The sequence below is a fragment of the Lissotriton vulgaris genome, chromosome 4_1 (genome assembly GCF_964263255.1).
Source record: "Lissotriton vulgaris chromosome 4_1, aLisVul1.2, whole genome shotgun sequence".
NCBI classification, from domain to species: Eukaryota; Metazoa; Chordata; class Amphibia; order Caudata; family Salamandridae; genus Lissotriton; species Lissotriton vulgaris.
In genome coordinates, this window is record NC_141691.1 from 1,386,451,237 (window position 1) to 1,386,466,111 (window position 14,875).

The window sequence follows — 14,875 nt, forward strand, 5'->3', positions numbered from 1 at the left end:
GCAGTGTTGGGGGGCGCATTCTGATGAAAGAGAGGGGTAGAAAAGAAAGAGTGTAAGAAAAGGTGCGTGAGAGAGGTGAGAAAGTATAAAGAGTAGGGGAATGAGTGAAGGAGGTGCATAGAAGGGAAGAGAGAGGGTGAGAGTACTGGGTTGACGTTCTGCGTTGATGCTGGCCGGAGTACAGTACACACACGGTCAGGTGCCGGCAGAACATGAATAGCGCGAGACAGAGATGGCGTGCGTGAAGCCACAATGAAACTCTGGCAGTGTGGAGGGGCTAGTGTGAGACTAAGCTAGTGTGCATTATCAATAGCACTGTGAGTACAAGAGAACACAGGAGGTGCAACTGAAGGAGGAATGTCACAAGGTTGGTTCGAGTTGGCCTCAGGAACAGCTCATGAAGGTGGCGTGAAATTATTAAAAAGTCGCAGCCAAACAAACTTTACATGTACGAAAGCGCCAGGTGGCAGCAATCAAAAAAAGAAACCAGGAACAAGCACGCGAGTGGTGCGTGCGTGCACCTCATGCTAAAAGTGAAAGAAACATAAACAAGCACACGAGTGGTGCGTGCGCCTCGCGCTAAAAGTGAAAGAAACCAGAACAAGCAAGCGAAAGGTGAGCGCGCGCTTAATGAGCCATGACGAGAGAGGAAAGCCAGATGGCGCCTCTGCTCGTTACTGTGCGCGTAACCGCACGATGTAGGCCAGAAAAAAAGCTGTGGTCGGCTTTTTAAAGCCCACTCACTAAATGTCACGCCAGAGTAGCGCATACGCTGGCTCAGGCGAGACTTAAAAATGTACCAGGCAGCATGCAAGTCCTTTAATAACCCATGCAGATGACCTTTGTTCCATCACACAGTTTTCAGAAGTTGGTTCTAAGTTTTGGATTGTGTTGGTGTTTTTTATTTTTTTTAACAGATTTTATTTGTCAAAACATCACATATGACGCAGAGCTCTGTGGCCCAGACGCTTCTGCCGCATCAATATACATCAATTGAATGTGACCATTTTCATGCGTTTTCAGGATAAAATGAAGAGCAATACAAATAAAATCTGAACCCTAAAACTGTAACGCCCCTAACCCACCCCCCTCCACACTGTCGACCATTCCAGAGCAACACATCATATTGCTGACTGCCATTGTACAATTGTAACACATCAGTACCTACAAGGCAGCTATCCTGCCGAACATCCATAAGAAAGGAGATGAAGAGAACAGAAGAGAAAAAGAAAATAATAACGACAAGTGAGGAGGTCATTCTGGGTCTCTGTGCCTGTCCACCTATGGCGGCTCGAGCTCCAGGCCACTATAGTCTGTCCAGCGCTTCCAGATCTTAAAATGCTTTCGAGGGCACCCCCTGGCCACAAAAATTGGGGTCTCTAGACCCATACAGAAATCCAGACCATTTTTCCGGGCAGAGACAGCGGGTGCCACCGCTGCCTTCCAAGCCCTAGCAATATCCCTTTTCACCAGGGTAAATACCAGAAGCATGAGATGGCGCTTGTAAATGTTGCCCCGATCCCTTCCATAACATGCAGGAGGGCTAGCTTCAGTGAGTCTGGAAGGTCCCACCCCAACACTTCAGAGGGGCAGTCCAGCACCCCCCTCCAGAATTGCGCTAAAGCAGAGCAGTGCCAGACAGTATGCAACAGGGTTCCCTCCTCATGTTCACATCGGTGACACACTGGGGAGGCCACCAAACCCGCCCTCCAAAGCCTAACCCTGGTATAATATACCCGGTGTAGCTACTTGAACTGGATGAGTTGTAGGCTCATTGCGATGGACGCCCCTCGCGGAGAAGCCAACGCCTCAGTCCAGTCTTCCTCTTCCATCTGACCAACGTCACCCTCCCAAGTCTCCCTCAGGTGCTGTAGTGACTGGGAGCAGTGCGTGACTAGGGACTGATACATTTTAGAAACCTTATGGTAGTGGAGGTCCCTCATAAACACCTTGGCCTCCACCGACTGAACTCTGCCAGTGTCTCCAACCCCTCCAAGCTAGGGGTACGAGCATGGCAGAACTGTAGATGCTTAAAAAAATTGGATTTTCGGCATCTAGAAGTGTTTCTGGATATCCTGGAAGGATTTCAAAACCGGTCCCCGCATGACGTCACCCAGGGTAGAGATCCCAGTGTTATCCTAGTTGCAGAATCCTGACAGAGCCGCCAAGTGTGGTAAGCGTCCATTATGCCAAAGAGGGGTTTTCCGGGTCTGTCTGTTCAACCAACCCATCTCCCGTAACGCCTGCCTCCAGATCTGGAAGACAGTCCGCGTGGCAGACGGTAGGGAGTGTCTTAATGGGGCAGAGTGGATAATGATATGTAAGGTGTGTTCCCCCATGCACCGACATTCGACAGCAGATGCTGGGTCTGCCCTGTCCTCATACCACCATTCGTTCAGGATGAGCAAGTGTGAGGCCATATAGTAGGACAAAATATCTGAGATCGCCACTCCTCCACAGTACGTGGACAGAAAACATGTCTGAAGCGCTACCCTTGCTGCTCCACCATCCCAGATAAACTGATCCAGTGCTGCATTGACCTGACGGAACCACCCAGGGGGCATCGGGTACGGATGATTCTGCAATTGATACAGTAGGCGCAGGAGCGAGACCATAAATCAACAAGGGCATATAAGACCAAGTCTTAATGTGTTCACGCACACGATCCCATACAGGCACCAAATACTGATCCCAGGACGTAGTGGGAGAACCCGATAGGAATACCCCCAGATATTTAATCCCCCTATGAACCACCCGCACCGAAGATGCCCAGGAGCCGAGCTCGGCCCCACAACCCAAGACCCAAAGGGTGGACTTTCAAGGGTTCATGTAGAGGCCTGAGGTTTCCCCAAAGACCTGCATTATGCGCAGCTGCCGTGGTCCCGTCCTATTTAAATTAGTGAGGAAGAACAGTACATCATCGGCGTATAACGCAATATGGTCATACAGTCCGTTCGCCAATTCGAGACTGGTCACTTGAGCATCAATCTGCACCCAGGCGGCTAGGAGCTCCATTGCCGGGGCGAACAAATGAGTGAGTGAGTGAGTACTTTCTTGTATAGTGCATGGCTACCCTAGAGCATCCCAGCGCTGTAAGACCAGAGGACGTTAAAAAGACATTATTGAAACAAAAATGTCTTTAGTCGCTTACTGAAAGCCAGATGGTTAGATTCATGCCTGATGTTGTCTGGGAGTTTATTCCATCCTTTGGCTGCTTGGACAGAAAGCAGGCGGCCGCCCATCCGGGCCAACTTCACCCTGGGTACTACCAGCAGATTTCGTTGGTTGGATCTAAGAGATCCAACCGATTGATGGCGACGAAACAGGGAATCCAGAATGGACGGGCCAGCATTGTGGATGGACTTATGTGTCAAACACATAGTCTTGAACACAATCCTTTCCTGAATTGGTAGCCAATAAAGCAACCGAGTTGAGGCCTTCGCTGAACATCGTTTGGGGACTTTCATAAGCAAGCCAGCTGCACAATTCTGCACAGATTGCAGAATTTTTATGGTAGCTGCTGGTGCCCCCATATAGATAGCATTTGCATAGTCCAGTCGCGAAAGAATCAACGACTGGACCAATACGCGTCTGGCCTCAAATGGAAGAAGATCTAGTACTTTTTTAAGAACTCGCATCAATCCGTAGCAGGTCGCGGCCACCTTCTCAGCCTGATATTGGAAGTTCAAGGCGGAGTCCAACCAGACCCCCAAGCTTTTTATTTTGGTCTTGGGCACCGGAGGAGGTCTCAGACAATGCGGCCACCAGGGGTCCAGGTTGATTGAGGCTTTATAGCCCAGCAGCATAATGTCCGTTTTGGCCCCATTTAGCTTTAAAAAAGATGAGGTCATCCATTCAAGGACTTTGGTGAGACACGGGGTCAGATTGTTGATCCCCTGATCTAAGGCATCGTCCCTCACCAAAGAAACGACCAGCTGCATGTCATCGGCGTTGGTGATAAGCTGGATTCCCCAGTGAAGCACCACCTCAGCCAAAGGTCTCATGTAAATGTTAAACAACGTGGGGCTGAGTGATGATCCCTGGGGAACGCCGTGACTCAGTTGCAACTGGCTCGATGACACCTCATCCTCAAAGACGGAGAAGGGGGACAACGGACTCCCCTGTCTGGTGCCCCTTCCAATAGAGAATGTAGAGGACACTGAGCCCGCCACGCACACGGATACAGTTAGATCTGTATACAGCGGGGTTAAATACAACAAAAAACAAGGCCTTCTGTTCAACCTACGCAACAGTGCAAATAGATACACCCAGCTTAGGGAGTCAAATGCCCTGTCCATATCTGCTAGCAAGAGCACCACCTGTTCCCCTTGACCCTGAACGGTCGCAACCGCAACATACACCCGCCTGATCCAGATGTACTAATGAAGGCTATATGGGGTCGGAGACGATTTGCCAACGCCCTGGCCAGAATCTTGGCCTTGACGTTCAGGAGGGAGATAGGGCGATACGAGGCATGATGTTCAGCAGGTCTGCGGGCTTGTGGAACACTACCACTTCTGCATGTATCCAATCACTAGGCAGGCAACCCCGTTCCCTGGCCTCAACCACCTTACGATTGGGGGTTCCCAGCTGCAGGAAATATTGTTTGAAGAATTTGTTCGGGAAACCATTCGGACCAGGGGCCTTGCCGGCATTCAACTCCCCCAGGGCAGCTCCCAGCTCGTCTTCCGTAAGCCCCGATCTAATTCCACACGTACTTCATCGGAAAGGACCTTGAGCGGGACGTCATCTAAAAAACAACTGATTACTAATGCAGATAAGCATTACTTAGGGGCGTACAGCGCAGCGTAATACATAGCAAAGGTCTCAGCAATAGCTTATGAATCGGACATGGGTGTCCCTTCCGGTCCCACAACGCCCAGGAGAGCCTGGGGGCGAAGTGACCCCTGACATAGTCTAAGCAGCAGCTTGCTGGATTTATCCCCCACTGATAAATCCTGCTACGAGTTGTCAGACACGCCTGACTGGCCTCAAATAGGAGAAGATGCGAATAGTTCTGCTGCGCCAGAAGCAACTGGCGGCGAACCTGTCGCCCCCCCTCTTCTCTGCTACACGCCTCCAGCCCGAGAATATCGACCTCCGACCCGTATGAGGGCCTTCCTACAAAGGCCCTACATGATTTGAGGGCCGCTGCACAGAAATAAGTATCTATGCCAAGAATGGTGGGCTTCATTGCTTCCCACAAAGGTGCTGTCCCTTGGACAGAGCCAACATTAAATGCCAAATACAGACCAATAGCGTCCTCCATTTGTTCCCTATAGTCCTCCTTCTGGAGATTCCAGGCCGAGAGGCGCCACCTGAAGGGCCCCCTTCCCGCCTGTATAGTGATGGCCCCGGTGATTGATCCGAGAGCTCCCGTGGGAGAATGTCAGCCTCCACCACCCTGCTTTCTACTGCCCGGGGGACAAATAAGTAGTCAAGGTGGGAGTAAGAGTCATGTACCGCCGAGAGGTAAGTGTAACCCTTGGTTATGCCATGTAACCTGCACCAGGAGTCATCCCAGTCAAGACTCGTCACGAGGGAGCAAACTTTAGTAGGGTGTCGGACCTCCAGTGTACCTCCCAACCTCCACCGATCCCTGGCCATATCCATCACATCGTTCCAATCTCCACCCACGACGGCCAAGCCCTCCGGTAAATCTGCCCACACGGTCATAATTCTCACAACCAGCCCCCAAGACCAAGGCGGGAGGCATATACACTCCCCAGCACCACAGTATCACCACCCACTGTGCCCTTCACAAACAGGTATCTGCACTGGGTGTCCCCCCATGTCTTGATTTGCGAGTCGGCAACCCGACGATGGATCAGAATAGCAACCCCCGGGACCCCCTCATAAACCCAGAGTGGAAGACCTGAACATAGCCAAAACGCTGAAGGCACAGCACCTTCGTCCCCATGAGGTGCGTCTCCTACAACATTAGAATATCAGCATGGGCGCGCTTAGCCTGTTTCAGAATAGCCCCACGTTTGATCTTATTAAGCGCCCCTCTAGCATTCCAGCTGAGTACCCGAAAGGGCTCAGAGGCATCTCGCAGACTAGCCGGCATTGCTACCCCGTAAAGGCTCCATGCAGGTCAGTGACATTGGTAAGAAATTATAATACACACTAGCAGACTCTGGTATACTGTAGGATAGTACAGCTATGAAGCAAAACCCACATAAACGCAACCCAACAGTCCCTCGCCCACCCTGTACCGCAAGAACAGTGAAGTACCTGTCACGGCAGGCAGAGCAGGCTGACCCCAACAGGAGGACCCACCCCTCACCCGCGAATGGATCCCCAACTCACAGCCCATAGTCAGCTGGACCTCTCTGTTCGTAGAACCCCACAGAGAGGCCGGCTTTCCTCTGATCTTCTCCGGTCAAAAAAAGAAATTCAGGACCACGGACTTATGTGTTCAACCTACTGCTAGTCTACTAACGCATGTTGTCGTGAGGCCGACCCAGCCCGTGCGGAGGCACCACATGACTGGGAGCGGCGCCTGGACCTGGAGCGCCTGCCACGTCTCCCCTTTGGCTTGACCTGATTCCAGGCCGTCCCACTTGAGGAAGAGTCGACTCCCTCCCTGGCGTTAAGTGGGGGCGCAGTCGCACCGTCTCATCCGTCCACAGGAATACTTCCTCTGGTGAATCGAAGAAGTGAATGCGGGACCTATATACCACACAGAGGTTAGCGGTATAAAGCGAGGCATAGGGGAGTTTAAGCTCCCGAAGGCAGGATTTGGCCACAAGGAAAGACTGCCGCCGCTGTGGCACCTGTTTCGTATAGTCCAGAAAGATCAATATGTGGGAATTGTGAAATAGTAGCGGTTCCTTGGCCCAAGCCTGCTTCAGGATAGCGTCCTGGTCATGGTAATTAAGAAGCTTGGCAATAATAGGCCTAGGTTGAGCTCCCAGCAGGGGCATCTGCATCAAGGCCCTATGTGCGCGTTCTACTACAAAGCATTTAGACAGCACCCCAGGTGAAGCCAGCCCTCCAGCCACTCGGTAAGAAACCGTTCCATGTTCCCAATTTAACAGCCCTCCGGGAATCCAACAAAGCGCAAGTTGTTGCGCCGTGCTCTCCCTTCGGCGTCCTCCACGCAGATGCAAGGCCCCAATGCGTTGCCTCCAGACACGTCACCCATTGCTACAGTGTGGCAACGACATCCTCCACTCCCGAAATCCAGGTCTCCGTGATAAGTGGGACTGCATTCTGCAAGTCCTGTCTCAGAAGCATAACATCTGAGCCAACTGCCCTAATCTTGACCTCCAAGGCGTCTCTGGACTAAGTAATGGTGGCCATGAGGGCGGCATTGTCCGGCACAACACTGCGACCCTCCGGGCGCCACGTAAGAAGCCCCCTGACCCGTAAATTTATCAATCGTGCTCTACTTAGTCGATCCTCCCCCCGGTTTGTCCCACATCATGATGGATCACTCACCACCTTCCGCCCTGGACCAGGGCCTACCGACTATCAGTGTATCTCCTTTCTGATGTGCAAGACAGTCCCAATTAGGCAGGAGTAACCATCACAAGGGAGCACGGCCCAATAATCCCCCCCTCGTCGGCAATGGGGAGATGTACCACAATCCGAGAGGGTGCTAAAGGCACTCCTCCAAGAGGCACCAGGGATCCAGATGCACCCCAGAAACACAGTAGCCCAGGTCTGCGTCTAGGAGCCCTTAAGGAGGTCTGCGCGGACCGATAGACCACTGATCGGGGCCCTCCGTGTATGGGGGAAGGATAATGAAGCACAGGGCCCGCCCGTGCCTAGCAGCGGGATGCAGTGGGGGGCGCAACCAACAGCCCCCAATATAGCACGTCCTCTTCAATGTACCCCCAGTTTGCACCCCGCGGTACGATTTAACCGCCGGCTGACGCTGTGGAGACCAGCAGGCTCAATCTGACCCCAGCGGGATACCCCGGCGTGGTCCGACCTACCGCTGATGCGTCTTCCCCAGGGATCAAGAGGAGGGAGGGAGAAGGCACCACGATCGGCCCCCGATCATCAATAGCTCATGTGGTCGAACTCTTCCCTTGCCTTCCGGCCGCACTTGACCACCTCAGGGCACCTCCACTGTATACCCACACGCGGCCCGATAAAACTGCCGAAACCCCCTTACAAAGTGTGCATGAGGGTGGAGAATGGAGAAGTACGGGAGCACCTGATGAACGGGGGGATGCTGGCCAAAATCAGGCCCCACGCCCCAGAGGCGCGGAAGTGCGCGCATGCCCCAGCCAGCCACTAGAACAAGGAGTGCGCCGAAAAGTGCAGGGAACACTCCTGTCTTGGAGCCCGCAGCTGGACACCCAGCGATCAACGAAGCGGCCCGGGACCGGCCGCCCGCCGCACTCACTCAAGGCCCATCGCTGCTGCGGCCTGACACGGCCACCGATCTACTTGGTGCCCCCCGTAGGAGTCTGCAGTCATGGGGGGCAGCCAACCCTTGGGAAGAGGCCCCTAGTCCGGGGGCACTCACCAGAACTCCAGCCGCGCAGCACACCTGCTCCTCTGCGGCGGCAGCGTCACTCCCAGCCGGCAATAGACTCAGGCGACAGCCCGACTTCACACGCGCCCGCGTCTCAGTAGGCCCTGTTTTCTTGCATGTGCCGCACGGCCGCCACAGGCCACCTCACAAAGCCGGGAGCGGTTCAGGTAGAGGCGCCAATCTCCTATGTCTGCGGGGCAGCTCTGAGGCTCGGTATGTGACAGTAGAAGCAGGATGGTGAAGGATACATATTAGGCTGGACGGAGCGCTCGCAGCACACGTCCGCCATGTTGGCTTGCCAAGCCATGCCCCCTTTGCTGTGGTTTTGACCCCTTTAACATAGGGCAGTAATGATGGGACCCCCTCGAAATGTAAAGTACGGCCAGGGAACAGAGGGGAAGGGATAAAGTACAACAAGAAGAAGAGTTCCCTCTTTGGCCACAATTATTCATTACACGTGTACATCACCTTATTAATGTTGACGGTGACAGATACACAACAACCTTTTTATTTTCTTCAAAAAGTATATAAATTTTTTAATTTTTTATTTTTAGCATTGCTTTCAGATTTGTATATTTTTCATTTAAGTAAGAATTCATAAGAAACATACAGTCACAAAGTTAACATTTCATAGGTCTTCACATCAAAATACTTGCTATCTCATGCTTGACATGTATGACAATTGCATGAACAACATTCAATTATTCGTACATTCCTGTTGATGATCAGATTGAGGAATCCAAGGAGGTTGAAGCTTATTGACCTATTGTAGTGATTGACTTTAGTGAACCGATGGTGAACACGTGTTCAATTAACATTTTGATGTGAAACTGCTTTGGTGTAATGTGAATTTCCCTTCAACATGTTTACTTGTATTTTGGAACACATTGCAGTTCGTTTATTTACTCTTTTTGGTTCACATATACCATCACATTCAGTGTTATATTAACTTTATGCGTGGTTGGTCGCATTTTTTCCAATAAATATTCTACTCATAGACTGAATGTTAGCTCACAATTGTGTCACTTTCATATGTGCTAGCATGTATACTTAACAAGCCTTCTGATCGTACTTTTTTGTAGACACTTTTGCTCTTTTATGTATATATGTGTATATGCTTGTATCTTTTGGTGTTTGTGTAATGTGACTTTGGATAGAGAGCAAGAAGGTGCTGAATACTAGACTAATCCTTGAGATAAGATTAGGAATAATTTACAGTGAGGCAGCACACTCATGGGTGTCAGTTACTGCTGTGTAGAAATATAGTGTGATTTGCAGGAGGGTTGGGGCAGTTCGGGTGTTTTGTGCAGCTCATGGGAGTGCTCTGAGGATGTGAACAAACCTTTGGATCTGATGTCTAACTATTATATTTGAGATGATAGACTGCCTTCTCTGCTCACAATTTTGCTTTTATAGCTAGACTGGAGCCAATTGATCTTGCGTGCTGTTGTAGTACCTTGCAATAATTAGTGTTATGTTGGTTTTTTTTGTACACAGGTCAGTATCAGTCTAGAGCTCTGGCAGAGAGCATGCTTACCACCAGTGAATTTCTAAAAGAGATCAGCTACGAGCTCATCACAGGCAAGGTCAGCTTCCTAGCATCTCACTTCAAAAACACTTCCCTCGGTAAGTCTACTCCTTTGAGATGCTGATTTGTCCCTTAGTGCATTTTACCGAGTAATTTTGTTCTATTACTAGCATGTAAAAATAATACCCTTGCTTGTAGAATTGGGAGCCAGGTGTTTGTGTAGCTTTCCTTCTAACAATATTTCTGCAAGGCTTTGTAGAGTTTACATTTTTAGGAGTTTTACAAAGAGAGATAGCAGAAATGCAATAGTAGCAAGATGCAGCAGATGAGAACTGGGTCACTGATTTCTTTCCGTGTCCTGACGGACTCTACTTGAACATCGGTCTGGCCTTGATTGGGCTGTACCATTGCACACTGTTCCTTGACTCAAGTTCTTTCATTCATTTTGATGGTTCAGCTTGCAAATTTATTGAATGCATTAATTACATATTTTTTTCACTTGTGAAATTGCCTACATTTATAGTTCTCATACAGGGACATTGTTGAATACTTACATTTCTGTGTTGATAATGCAGGCTCCTTTCTAGGTTTGACAAGTAATGGCGCTTGCACCATTCTTTAGGTTTGACATGTAATGACATTTTCACCGTTTATGCAGGGGCAGCTCCTCCATGTGGGCGGAGGAGCGTCAGGCCACTGCTTTCTCGAAGTGCGAGAAGCAGAAACATAAAATGGTATTTTAATGCCATTTTATGTTTCTGCTTCTTGCACTGCGAGAAAGCAGTGGGGCAGGTTTTGGTTGGGCCTGTGGGCGGTCCTGCTCGAGGGCATGGGAGGAGTGGCTTGCCCACTGTTGTGGGCTCTGACTGTTCGATTGCCCCAGGGCTGACCAAACCAGTCATATGCATGCTGCATTTTCTCGGTGTAGGCTGCATGCAGCCTACATAGAGAAAATGGCCTCTCCATAGGCGCCTGTTGGGTTGGCGTCCCAGCCTACCACAATGCTGCCATTGCAGCGTTGTGACTGTCTTAGGGGAGGGTGGCTGCCTGCGCCTGCTTCCTGTTGTAGAGAAGACGACGCAGACCGACGATGCGGAACCGGCCGGCAAAGGTAAGTTAACTTTACTTTCATTTTTTTTTTTTTTTACAATTTTCTCATCCCTACATTGCAGACACAAACCAGTCCTTTTTATTTTAATTGTTGAACTTTGCAGCAGAACGTTTTACATTGTATTTGTCAGTGCTTTACTGAGAGTGTTCAACTTTATTGTGTTGCCAATGCCTGTTCCTTTTATTACAGTCTAATCAGCCCTTTTACAGTGATCATTTGATACTGTAACTCTTAAATTGCTATTTTGTATGGCCTTTAAAACCCATTATTTCCTCATCTGTTGCAGATTCTATACCCTAAGTGCTATTGAATACCTTTTGTGAAATGTCAGTTGAGCACATCCACCAGTTTCCATTGGTGCGTGTCTCTGGACATACATGTACATTTGTTCCCTATTTTTCTTGGTAAACTTATGTTCGAGGCATGTGAGCCGCAGATTACACACTCCGCATAGATCGCCACCTAGTGTGGGGCCCGGATGTTTGCAGTTTGTTTTTGTTTTGAAAAGTTCTTTGGATGTCACAATATAGGTGACTCCTCCTTTGGACCACATTGTGCATGGGCATCGGCTCCATCTTCAGATTGTTTTTTTCCGCCATCGGGCTTGGATCTGTTTCCTGCGCTCCGGGTTGGAACCGAATATCCTTCGGCGCGCGATCCACACGCAGTTGGACGGTATTGTTTCAATCGCGGTCCCCATTGACTCGACTCTTCACGACTTCGAAGACTTCGATTCCGGTTGTCGACTAAGGCCTTCGGGCCTACCTATGCCTTACTCTCTGGCTCATGGAAAGAACGCCATTCAAGAAGTGTCCTCATTGTGGGTAGAAGTTTCCCCACACTGATCTAAATGAGGTGTGCAACCTTTGCCTCTCCCCGGAGCACAAGGCCAAAGACTGTTCCGCTTGTGCCTCCTTCCGCTCCAAGAAGACGATTCGGGACCGACGAGTTCGAAGAACAATGGCTCGCTCTTCAGCTCCGATCCCGGACGACATCTTTGAAGAGGGCGTCGACGTGCCAGAACAGCAGCAGGCCCAAGAAAGCGACAGCTCCTCTGATGCCGAAGACTCAGACGTCGAGGACATTACGCCAGCTCAACGGGTCGTGAGTACACACGTTGGCCCAACCCTTCCTCGACACCCTCCAAAAAGGCTTCGGTCACACCCTCACCTTCGGGCCCGGGTGCACACCGAGAGACTGCTTTCCAACGCCCCGCCTTCGGGCCCAGCAAAGAAGCCTACTAAGCCTTCAGGCGGCTCAGGCTCGAGTCAGCCTATTTACGGTGTCGATCCCATACCGACACCGAAAAAGAAGCCATCTTCTTCATATACGCCGACCGCTTCGACACCCAAGCACTCGGCGCTGAAGACTGGCACCGGCTCATTGACGACAAAACCGCACTATGAGCCGAGTAAAAAACTGCCTAAGGGTCCCGACTCCCATGCTTCGGAGCCGAAAACCTCCGGAACCGAAAAAACACGTTCCGGTTAAGGACATTTCAAAAGGTCACAGTTCTAAACAAAAAGACCCTAGACCAACTACTGAGTCGGTGCCGAAAAACCCCCTGGAACCAAGAACTCTGACACCGAAGGATCTACGCTCCACAGAAGAGCTTTTTCCACCAGATACTACTCAAAAGACTCTCGTAAAGGATCCTAAGACTGGCCAACTGACTCTTAGCTCTAAGAAGAGACCACTAGAGGCGCTTACACCTCCTACTCCAAAGAGGAGCGACATTGCAACCTCTCCATTAAGGGTCCCTTCTTCACCACCTCCTCATACTCTTCCTCCTCCTCCACCACATCATTCTCCCACACCATCCCCTAATCCAGATGACGATGTAGGTATAGACTCTGATGACACAGGTGGAGGTGTACATGACCCAGTAGGAACCAATAGTCCCCCTCGATCACCTAATCCGTGGGTTTTAGCCTACTAGTCCATAGGGCTTCCCAATACCATGGGGTTGACTTGCAAACAGACACTGTGGAGGAAGATTTCTTATTGGACACTTTTGACACTACACAAAGGTCCACTTCCATCTTCTCAATGCTTAAGGGGGTCATTAAGCATTCAACAGAGGTATTTAAAGATCCGGTCAGGGCTCGAGTCCTCAACCCTCGCATTGAGAACAAATACAAAGCTGCCCCTACTGCCACTAGATAAGGAATCTAAACTCCTTGGCGCCTCCGGCAAATGAACAGCGTCACAGGCCGCTAATATATGGCACATTGCCAATACTCGAGCGCTATTGGCAAGATATGACAGGGCTGGCAAGTACCACCTGCTCTCAGCCAATCCTGACGCTGCTCCAGCTGCAGCGCCAGGATTCGCTTGAGCAATAGTGCGCTTGTTCTGTTTGGGGCTTAACATTTTTCGCAACCAGCCCGAACATGCGCACTAGGCCGCTCATTAGAAGAGCGGCATGAAACAACCCCTCGCTCTTGAGAAGCGCCTACTGCGCATGTTAGGGCTGGTCGCCAAAAATTTCAAGCCCTAAGCAGAACATGCGCACTCTTGGTGTGCGCTCGCCGACCACCTGTTATGGTGGATGCCAATCAGACACTAAGCTGCAGCTGAACTTCTGTAGTGCTGCCCCGCCCCCTTCTAAGCCAACTGCTCCCAGCTCCGACGGCCGGAAAGATAGATTGCATTGTGTGAGAGAGAGAGAGTGATGGCAACGCTCAGTGGGGCAACGCCCAAGCGCCCTAATGGACGCACCGCCCTGAATAGTGGCATCTCAAATGACACTTTACTTTCGTAGATGACACCCAGGGGCGAGATGGACAACTGACCGTACAATGCCTCAGAAACAAATCCCTCCTTCGGTTTCCAAGGCCAGTCATAATGGCACAAAAACAACCAGGGGAGGCAATCAATTTGCTGCAGGGTAAGACAACACTCACCCATACAGCCACTCTTACAGCCACTTACACACCTATGCAGCCACTCACACATCCACTCACTCTCTAATACAACAACCCAATCACCTGCTCACATATCCACTAACACATCCAAGCAGCCGCTCACACACCCATACAGCCACTCAGACATCTACTCACACACTGATTCAGACAGTAACACAGCTACTCAGATGAGATCTATTACATCTAGTATTACTATGTATGTATATATGTCTTTTTAGTGCTGGTCCCATCACACATAACAACAGCAGAGGCACAGAATTAAGGACGGTCCATGTGGCAGTTCATCACAGCTGAAAAATAGGCACTAAACATTCTAAAATGTGGATATTACACAGGATTCCAAAACAAAATACAAGCAAATGTACACCAAAGAGACACATACAAGCAAGGACAGTTGTTAATACTGGATCAAGAAGTCCTAAAATAATGTTTGAATCTCAAGAATGAAGTAGCAGAGGTACCACTCCACAAATGAAATATAGGAATATGCTAAGTATATTTCCTGATTCCAAAAGTGGATTTGACTTTAAGACCTCTACTAGACCTAAGATTTGTGAACCAGTTGAACCACATTATGTATTACTGCAATTGGTTTAAAAAAAAAAAGAGTAAAAGAATAACTTGCCCACCATAGATCCTAAAGATGCTTAGGCCAGTATACAAATTCTACTGCTCACAGGAATATTTCAGGTTTGTAATAAAAAGGTTCTTGTTGCCAGTTAAATGTTCTTCCTTTGGGAAAAGGTCTTCACCAAGGGTCTTCAAGTGGTCCCTGGTAGTGGTGGCCACACATTTCAGGAGGATAGGAATTCATG

General features: G+C 49.9%; 1 protein-coding gene across 6 annotated transcripts in view; it reads left to right on the top strand.

Annotated features, from left to right (window-relative positions):
- The window catches only part of GREB1L (GREB1 like retinoic acid receptor coactivator), a 558,043-nt gene that overhangs the window by 379,663 nt on the left and 163,505 nt on the right, over nt 1-14,875 (top strand). For all 6 annotated transcript variants that reach the window (XM_086965622.1, XM_086965621.1, XM_086965624.1 and 3 more), the window contains one exon: nt 9,992-10,120. In XM_086965622.1, coding sequence (XP_086821748.1) covers nt 9,992-10,120 — 129 coding nt within the window. The remainder of the gene's footprint in view (nt 1-9,991; nt 10,121-14,875) is intronic.